Source organism: Podarcis erhardii (assembly GCF_964252035.2).
Source record: "Podarcis erhardii genome assembly, chromosome: 16".
Classification (NCBI taxonomy): domain Eukaryota; kingdom Metazoa; phylum Chordata; class Lepidosauria; order Squamata; family Lacertidae; genus Podarcis; species Podarcis erhardii.
In genome coordinates this window covers 26,751,962-26,762,159 of record NC_138514.1, presented here as the reverse complement: position 1 = coordinate 26,762,159, position 10,198 = coordinate 26,751,962, and the positions used below count along the sequence as shown (strand labels likewise).

Below are 10,198 nucleotides of genomic sequence, written 5' to 3'. Positions count from 1 at the left end.
AAGACAGATGTCCACTCACTGGAAACCATGGAGAAAGGACAGGTTAGTTGAGCTTGGATGTAGCCAGGGTTTTTGTTAGGGGGGGGCAGAACCTCAGTTTGCTATGCATTTTTTGTATTGATTGAGGGGGCAGCTGCCCCTCCCTGCCCCCCTTGGCTACACCCATGTGTAAGAGTCAGAAGTGACAGAATAGAAGAGAAGTTTATAAAATTGTGCACAGTGTGGCGAAAGCCGACAGCAAAAAGGTTTTCTCCCTCTCATAACACTAGAATTCATGGACATCCAAGGAAGCTGAATGTTGGCAGATTCAGGATAGAGAAAATAAAGGACTTTTCCACTCAGTGCATAGTTGAACTGTGGAACTCGCTGCCACAGGAAGCAGTGATAGCCAGTGACGGCTATTGCTCTGCCTCCAGAATGAGATGGGCTCTGGCTGTGCACTGCTCCAACTGGTGGCTGGTGTGCATTTGGGACCGGTAGGACAGAAGGCAGGGAGCCCAACAGTAGGTGGCGCCAGAGCCAAAGACAGGAGCCTGCAAATTGTACCGTTGTACCTCGGTTTACGAACTTAATCCGTTCTTGAAGTCCGTTCTTAAACCAAATCTGTTCTTAAACCGAGGCGTGCTTTCCCTAATGAGGCCTCCCGCTGCCGGTGCCCTTCCACCGTTGGGCTTCTGTTCGTAGACCGAGATAAAGTTCACAAACTGGGACACTACTTCTGGTTTTATGGAGTTTGTAAACTGAATAGTTCGTAAGCAGGACTGTTCATAAACTGAGGTACCACTGTACTTTTGTCTCCCATCTCCTCCCTGCTGAATTCTACAAGGGGCAACAAGGAGACTTAGGAGAAGGAAGCTGACAGACAGGGTCACTCCTTGGGCTGGTTGTCAGTAAGATGGCGGGGGGCTGGGGGCTGGCTGAGGGCAAACTAAGGTTGGTGAGGCAGTGCTCCAGTTGCCCTAACGGACCAGTCTCCACTGCACTCTTGACATTGCTGCCGCTTGGTCCATCCCCTCTACTTCCCAGTAAGAAGCAGTGATGCAGAGATGAAGTGATGCCAACCTACCTCACTGTCTTTTGTGACTGGGGGCACCATTTTGTTTTTGCCCCAAGTAACGAAGTATCTTGGGCCCATGATCCTGCTTTCAACTGGGAGACATGGAACTGTTTCTCTGTCCACATTCTCCGTGCCCATATATCATTTTATAAACTTCTTTTGTGCCCTCTCTTACTCATCTGTTCTCTAAACTAAGAAGTACCAAACCACACAACCTTTCACCTTAGGGAAGTCACTCCACCCTTCTTCATCAACAACGTCCTTTTTGAGGTGAGACGATCAGTGTCCAAATGCAGTCTCACCATAGATTTGTATAACGGTATTATGATACAGTGGTACCTTGGGTTAAGTACTTAATTCGTTCTGGAGGTCCGTTCTTAACCTGAAACTGTTCTTAACTTGAAGCACCACTTTAGCTAATGTGGCCTCCCACTGCCACTGCACCGCCAGAGCACAATTTCTGTTCTCATGCTGAAGCAAAGTTCTTAACCCGAGGTAATATTTCTGGGTTAGCGGAGTCTGTAACCTGAACTGTATGTAACCTGAAGCGTATGTAACCCGAGGTACCACTGTATTGTAATAAAGCTTGCCACTGGGCTTGTGCAAAGGCCGCTGGATAACCTGATGTTGTGTGTGTGTGTGTGTGTGTGTGTGTGTCTGAAACTCAGGCAAGGGGCTTCTGGGACAGAGGAGCTCTGAGTGACACACTCTTCCCTTCAGAATCACAGCAGCTATTACCTGAGAGTAGGGATGTAGAGAGAGTGTTTTCCACTGGGGCCCTGCAGTTGCTACATGCAACACTAAATCTTTTCTGCTGCAATTTGTCTTCGGAAATGGTGAAATTACATGACTGCAATTGTCATTATGTCAATTTTGAATGCAAAGGGGATTGTCTGCAGACTGAAAGCTACACCACTAGCGAATATCCGCTGCATTTTTAATGGCCCTCAATACGATTTCACTATGCTGAAAACTCTGACCCATTGCTCTGTATTTATTTTTTAATACTGAAGATGTCATAAACAAGCTCTGCATTTCACTCAGCCACAGTTACTGTCCCCCCCCCCTTTTATTGATCTGTACAGCCTATTGACTTTATACAGCTGTGTTTTCAAAAACCAATAAGCATATTGTTGCAACCCACCCCAATCTGAAGAGTGGTGAGAGATTCCAGGGGTTCCAGGTGCTCACCCAGGGTTTGTGTTTCCTTTGGAATGAGGGACAGCAGAGACTGTGGTGTCTTTATGGCATATGGTTTATTTACCAAAAGGGTCTTGCTTCTTCCATAGCCACAGCCTTGGATTCAAGCAGAAACCAAACATCACCCTCTCTGACTTCCCAGCCTGTTGCTTTTCCACTTCTAGCTCCTAGCTCACATAACTCAACTTTCCACTCTGCCCTTTTGTATTTCTAACTAAAAGCCAGTTGAAGGAGGGGCCCCTCCCATTTTTTATCTTGCACAGAGCCACTTCCTTTGTTCCCTTAATGGCCCATTATCTCGGATATCGACTCACCAGGAAACTATCCTGGCTATCCCAAGAATTAGAAGGGGGCCCAAGCATTCAGCCTAGCCCTCCCTGCAAAAAAAACCTCATAACAACATATATTGATTCTGTTTGCTGGATTGATTTCTGTTCTGGACATTGGACAAGTAAGCGAACATTGACTGCTTCTCACACCTTCCTCACTCCCCAGGGAAGTGAAGAACCTTAGCCTCGTATCTGCCGGACAGAACAGCCTCTCTAGAACTTGCCCGGAGAAGCTATGTGATGTCACAATGGACTGAGGTCACCTTGCCATGACACAGCCCTCTCGAGGGGGTGGCGTCTGGGAGACAACAACCCACAGGTTCAGCAGATCATTCAGTAAAACTCACCACTTCCCTCATCTTTTTCACTGGTAGGTGTTAGTCAAAAATGTCTGAGGGCAGGGACATGTCTTTCTCCCCAGCTAAGACTGGAGACATTCCCAAGAGAATCCTAACTTTGAAGGCAGGAGTGGGGAACCACAGGCTGAATGCAGCCTTGCTGGGCTCTTGCTCTGCACCCCGTACCCCTTAAATTCTCTCCTGGCCACACACAATGTTTCGCTACCTGACTGCATGCGTCCTTGAACTGTGATCTTCCTTGCCTGGAGGCAGGACAGAGAGGAGCGTGTGAGTGTCTGTATGTGGAAAAGGTAAAAGGTAAAAAGGTAAAGGACCCCCGGACGGTCAACTCCAGTCAAAGGCGACTATGGGGTGCGGCGCTCATCTCGCTTTCAGGCTGAGGGAGCCGGCTTTTGTCCACAGACAGCTTTCTGGGTCATGTGGCCAGCATGACTAAACAGCTTCTGGTGCAACGGGACACCGTGACGAGTGCCAGAGCACACGGAAACGTCGTTTTCCTTCCCACCGCAGCAGTACCTATTTATCTACTTACACTGGTGTGCTTTTGAAATGCTAGGTTGGCAGGAGCTGGGAGAGAGCAACAGGAGCTCACCCCGTCATGGGGATTCGAACTGCTGACCTTCTGATTGGCAAGCCCAAGAGGCTCAGTGGTTTGGACCACAGTTCCACCCGCATCCCTTTCACTTGTGGGAAACCTTCCAGAGGCAAAAGTGGGGGGGAAATGTGACATCAGCACTGCACGTGTCAGAGGTTTCTATAAGAACACACCTCCCTCCAGACTAGCAAAGAGGGTTGCATCCAACTAAGATTTCCTCAAGAGACTAGACCTATTTAAAGGAATGGACCCAAGTTAGCTGGGCCCATTATCTTCAATCTTTCAAGGGCACAGAGCAGTGCTGGTGAGGGGTGTGGCCTCGAAGAGTGGGAGTGGCCTAAGGCAAGTCTCAAGGGCTGGGTGAAGAGGCCAGAGGGCCACATTTATCCAGATTGCACTTCCTGAGTGCTCAAAGCACTTATCCTATGCACCATCTCTAGGGTCGCCATATGTCCGGAATTTCCCACATATGCGGAATACTGTAGTTGGAAGCAGTGTCCGGGGGGAAATGGATGAAACGTCCAGGAAAATCCGGACATATGGCAGCCCGTACTGTTATCTCTGTGCTCTCCCTCCCTCTCTCTCTCTTAATCCAGGTTTAAAATCTGATGTCCCAAACCAGACCAGAAGAGGAAGAGAGCGAATCAGAGGAGAGATGCCACCAGGAACCCGAAGCAGAAGATAATGTGCCAGACCTCGATGCAGAAGGATCCAGCTCTAGTGCTCTTGTGGATTCCCCTCAGTCTCCCAGCACGGAGCAGCTGCCAAAACAGGAAAATTGGCTGTGGAGCTGGTTTTCTTTCCCCCTTCTCTCTGGTCTTACCTGGCTGGCAGACAGGTAGCAGCTCAGAGGCCTTCCTCAAAAGCAAACATCTCCTCTCCATAGCGGTGAAAGAGTTGCATTGCATTCTCCCCATTTTAGAGACAGGAAAACCGAGTCTGTATGTGTGTAAAGTTGAAATGGAATGTTTCACAAACTGGAGGCCCGGGGGCAGAATGGGGTGGGGTTAGAACTCAGATGAAAAGCTCAAGGCCACCCCAAATTTCTCATTTGGATGTTGACTGTTTTAAGCTCAGGAGAGGGCCCTTGTGCTTGGATCCTGCTTGTAGGCTTTCCATTGGAGCATCTTGTTGGTCACTGTGAGAAGAGGATGCTGGACTAGATGGGCCATGGGCCTGATCCAGCTACAGGGCTCCTCTTAAGTTTTTAAAGCCCCAGCGTGCTCTAGCCTTTCTTTTTAAGGAGCCCTTCGAGTTATTTTAATTGCAAACCTTCCTTTGCCTCTTAGGAACAAGCCCCTGCAGGAGCCCATCTGCAGTCAGCTGGAGAGGAACAGATCCTCCGGCAAGATGTGCCCAGAGTGCGAAATTCTGTTCTGCAAAAAGTGTGAGACGTTACATTACAGCCGGGCTTTCATTGAACATGGACTGCTGGGCCACAGCATAGAAAACCTGCCGGAGGCTTTGAGCCCAGCGCTGAGTACAGGCAAGACACAATGAGGACTAGTATGCTGCAGAGTCTAAATGCTATCTTTCCCAGCGGGTGAATTAGTGATGGTCCCAGGTCAAAGCTGCTACCCTGTTTTCCTGATAGAGGCCCAGTGTCTTTAATGGCTGTGCAATGGGTAGAAATATAACAGCCCACAACATTCTCACAACCAGGGGAGAAATTCAATTCAGTTCACATTTAAAGCAGACTCTCTCAAATTCGTATGAGAAGTGAAATGCGGCCATCCTTCAAAATCCACGTGTATCCAGTTTTTGCAATGATCCTCCAAAACGAAGGAGAATGCAATAGGGAAACGTGTGCATAATAATGAATATATTGGTGAAAATAACATACAAAATGCAAAAATTGCTTGCAAAAATGTAATGTCACGCAAGAAGCTTTAGAAGAAAAGTGCACTGAAATGCTGCGGTTTTTTGAGGGTTTTTTTTAAAAGAAAAAATTGCAAATTACTGCAGAATCAACTGAATTTAAGATTGGAAAAATAGGAAATGGTGAGAAATGAAATGGACTCATAATACTGCATCACTGTGTTCAGAGATGTTACTGACTCAGTTCCAGCTGCTTAAACATAGGACTTCAGCCTGTGGGTTGGAACACCCAGGTGGGTCACAAGGCTATCCCAGATGACCAAACCAAAGAAGCACTACCTGTAGTGTCCGAGCTAGAAAACGTTCTCATTCTACCAATTTCTATGACTGCCTCAAAGCAGCAGGAGAAGGGCAAGAGCGTTTTTTCAACAGGATATTTCTGGCCAACTGTATGCCCCACCTTCCTTCGCCCCTAGTGAGGGAGCTCTCTATGGAGCAGGGACATATTCTGTTCACCTCCTAGTCTTTTTCTGCAGCTTTCCAGACTTCTCCCAGGATGGAAGTCTGATGGGGGCTAGACTGCAGCGGGTTGCTCAGTTGCCCAGCGGTTGCCGTCATAGCAGCAGCTGGTGGGCCCCAGAAGTGATGGCAAATGTCTGGCCACAGGAGGTGAGAGTTAGAAGGAGCAGGGACATCATCACCCTCATTCCACTCCCTGCAACTTGAAATAGGTCTGGGTCAAGGAAGAAGTTCCTTGCTGCTTTTCGTTCCGTAGAATGTTACAGGTCCCTTCCAACTCTACAATTTTCCAATCCTATGAAAGTAGAACACAAGGTCACTTGAGTCGCAAGCTGGTTGTCATACAGCATGTCCTCCTTTTTCCAGACTCTATAGACCTGGCTGTCGCTCCGGAGGAGTCAGAAGAGGAAATAAAGAGGCAGTGAGAGGGGTAATGGATTAATTTCTTGGTAGTCCGCAAGCGATGCTGGCCAACTTGTCTGCTGGTCCTAGAGGTGAGTCCAGCAGGATTGAAGTCTGTGCAAGCTCACTCTGGCTGCTGACTAAATGTTCTCTCTGTGTGCATGTATATGTGTGTGTGTGCGCGCGTGTGTGCGTGCGTGTATGTGTGTGTGTGTGGTCTACCTCATATGGTGGTTGTTTTAACACAGCTGTGTTTTTAAAAGGTGGGGGAGAGATCTTGGATGCTTTGGATTAAATCCTTCAACATCACTGCTTCTTAGTGGCTTGTTTTGGCTTCTAGGGGATTGTTGTTAAATGAGTAAGAGAGTAAAGGCAAAACTTAGGAGGATACACAGGATGCTAGAAAGATCCAGAAGATAATAATCAAGACAAGTCATATGCAATCTAATTGAGAGTCCTGCATTGCAGGGGGTTAGACTAGATGACCGGTGGGATCCCTTCCAACTCTACAGTTCTGACACCAATCACAGGAGCCCCACTGTCCTATGAGATGTGCCATCAATTGGGCGGTCCACCAACTCCCCACTTGAATCTAGAGATTTCCCAAACACGACCCCCTCTTCCTGAAGCCATACTTTTCTCGATAGCAGAGCTGAGGAATCTTTTTCAGGCTGTGGGGCTACATTACTTCCTGGGGAAATTCCTGGGGGCTGAATACCAGTGGTGGGCGTGGTGATGTGGTCCGACATACACACTGCTCTCCATCTCCCATCTAGCCATGCAATCACAGATGGGGGCAAATTCTGGCTCAGCGAGGGTGCAAAGCAGGGTGTGGGTGCGGGTTGCAGCCTGGGAAGCACCCTGAGGGCTAGCTAGAAGTCCCTGGAAGGCCACATTCAGCCCCCAGGCCTGGTGTTCCTCAGCCCTGCTCTATAGGTGTAAGTTGTAGTGGTCAGCACAGCAGTCCTGCGGCTGCATAAATCAAATGTTGTGGCCAGGGAGAAACCGGTTTCTGAGCCTCTTGCAAAACTGCTTGGTATGCGCTTGGCTGGCAGAGAAATTTCCGGTCCAAGGAAGCAGGTTGCTGCAGAGCGACCAGCTTGTCAATAGGGGGTCAAGGAGGGTCAACAAACTGGCATGTTACAACATGATGGAGGACAAAGGATGGCAAACAGCCCTTCCCATTTCTTTGGCAGAAGCAGAACCGGCAACGGCGAGGAGGGCTCCTTGCAAGTCAGGCCTTGACCGAGAAACAGAAAGCACAGCAGGAACACTGCGTGGTTGGTTGTGGTGTTGGTTAGGGAACCCCAGGAGCATGAAATATTATCATCCTAAGATGAGGGGCGGGATGCGGGTGGCGCTGTAGTCTAAACCAGAGCCTAGGACTTGCCAATCAGAAGGTTGGCAGTTCGAATCCCCACGACGGGGTGAGCTCCCGTTGCTCAGTCCCTGCTCCTGCCAACCTAGCAGTTTGAAAGCACGTCAAAGTGCAAGTAGATAAATAGGTACCGCTCCAGCAAGAAGGTAAACGGCGTTTCCGTGCGCTGCTCTGGTTCGCCAGAAGTGGCTTAGTCATGCTGGCTACATGACCCGGAATCTGTCTGTGGACAAACACCGGCTCCCTCGGCCTATAGAGTGATTATGAGTGCGCAACCCCAGAGTCGGTCACGACTGGACCTAATGGTCAGGATCCCTTTACCCTTTTTAAGATGAGGGGTGAAGGTGCTTGCTGCAGCCACCACCATGAATGCAGCAACAGCAAGGCCTCAGATCATGGGCTTTCTAGATGTTGCTGAACTGCATCTCCCATCAGCCCCTGCAAGCAAGGATAGTGGGTGCTGCTGTTTGGGAACATCTAGAAGATCACAGATCCTCCCCACACCTGCATTAGGTTCATGGGTAAATAAAACACAAGAATGGGGAGAGGAAGGATTGGGCATGCTTGTCCTCTCCACTACCACCAGAGGTGCAGCAAACTGGGTTGGCAGGGGGCCGAAGACCCTTTAGTATTTCTCCAGCATCACAGAGGCACCCAATCAGCAAGGAAGGGAACCTTCTTGGCCACTGAGAAGAAGCTCTCTCATTCTTTGTGCTGATGGGAGCCAATCAGGGTGGAAGGACGGGTTCCTGGGGTCACTCTGGACAAGGTGTGAGGGGGAAACACTGAGGAGTTGTTCTGTTTGCTCCAAAGCTAAGCATTTAGGAATCCTGAAAACACAAGGGGTGTTTCAGTTTCAAGAGAATCGGGTGCAAATTATGTTACGTACAATGGAACTTCAAGGAAATGTCACTCTGAAAGACAGTATTGGAGCACCCCAAATCATTTGCACAGAAAATAGTAGACCTAGCTAAAAGGCAATATGCGGAGATCTGCATTGATTGCTGCTATTTTTGCAGAATTGTAGGATTATTGCATAATCTTAGAGGGTTGTATCATCTTAGAAGTGGGTGTGACTGTGACTATCATAGACTATGCTATTCTTATTCACCACTACACTGTGCTTATCATTGCAGCCCTCTGGGAGTTGGAGGGCAAATTTCTGCCCTACATGGATATGGCAGGCTCTCTGCGGCAGATGGCTGCCCTCCAACTCACAGGGGGCTGATGGGAGCTGGGAGTGGGGGGCCAAGCTGCTGTGCTCATCCCCATTCTCCCTGCTTGCATGCTCTACTTACTCATGAGTAGGGCTTGTGGCAGGGATGAGGGGAAACCGTGGCCCTACATAATTGCTGTATGTCACCCCTGACCATTGGTGCTGCTGGCTGGAGTCAGTGGGAGTTGAGACTCCAAAACATCTGGAGGGCCACAGATGTTTCTCATTCCCTTTTTATAAGTGTCACAGGCCTCTATGTGTACTTTTCAGCCACAGACCAAGACCACTGTCCAGCTTTGGTTTCAGGATGAAGGTATTATTTGTATATTTATTTCCTATCCTTCACCCTGATGTCCCAGGACAGGTTACAACAATCAAACACAGTATTAAAAACAATTTTAAAAACTTACAACCATAAAATGAGTCGTAAAAACAGACATCTCAAGTGTCAAAATCCAGAGTAAAGAGCTATGTCTTCAGCATCCTCGGAAAGCTGTATAATGAGGACATAAAGTGCACCACAGCTTAGGAGCCACCACAGAGAAGGCCCTCTTCCCCCCTAGAGCCTCTGAGGGTGCAGGAATCACCAAGATGGCCCCCTCTGCCAATCTCAGCATACATGTTGAAAACAGGCACCTGCAGAAGTGTTGCCTTGATGGAACTGCCAAAGGCAGTGAAGTGCTAGAAAGCCCATGAGGTACTGGGTAGAAAAGAGTTTTGTGGCAGTGTGGTACTAGGCAATGCAGGTTGTGCTTTCATACTGCAGCTTCAGATTCAATGCTGCATTCAGCTGTGACGCTTCTGCTGCGCCCTTTCCCTCACCCATTTGTTGCAAGGCTGCAGCGGGGCTGTGACTTCCTTTGCACATGGAAACACATTACAGCAATGCCAACCAGAATAATGCCAAGGTTCTGCAGTAAGTGGGAAGTCAAGAATCACCCACAAAAGTGGCACTGCCAACAAGCAAGGAGAGGTAACAGATGAACAGCTCCTGTTTTACACTGAAGATGTAGCAGCCGATGCACAGTAGCTCAAGATTCTGGGAGAGAAGCTTTACATTGATGGTCAGTCCTCACTAACTCCTCAAAGGCTCAGCTGCGGAGGAGAAATGACCTCTGGAGAGGACTGTGAGGTGGGCGTCTCACCTCAAAAAGTGCTCTTGTGATTGGGTCCTGCTTGTGGGCTTCCCATTGGTGCATCTGGTTGGCCAATGGGATAACGGGATGCTGGACTGATGCAGGATGCTCTTCTTAGGTTCTGTCAGGAATTGGACTCAAGAGGATGAGATGGAGTAGGAGGAGTACAGTGGTACCTCTGATTACGTA

The 10,198-nt window shown here is 48.7% G+C and overlaps 1 protein-coding gene across 1 annotated transcript; it reads left to right on the top strand.

Moving 5' to 3' along the window:
* The first annotated feature begins 2,380 nt into the window (after window positions 1-2,380).
* On the top strand, window positions 2,381-5,374 carry LOC309331442 (uncharacterized protein C17orf50 homolog). Its single transcript, XM_081843682.1, has 3 exons — window positions 2,381-2,956; window positions 4,137-4,378; window positions 4,830-5,374. The coding sequence occupies exons 2-3, from the start codon at window positions 4,149-4,151 to the stop codon at window positions 5,038-5,040; spliced, it is 441 nt and encodes a 146-aa protein (XP_081699808.1). The 5' UTR covers window positions 2,381-2,956; window positions 4,137-4,148; the 3' UTR covers window positions 5,041-5,374.
* Window positions 5,375-10,198: the final 4,824 nt, after the last annotated feature.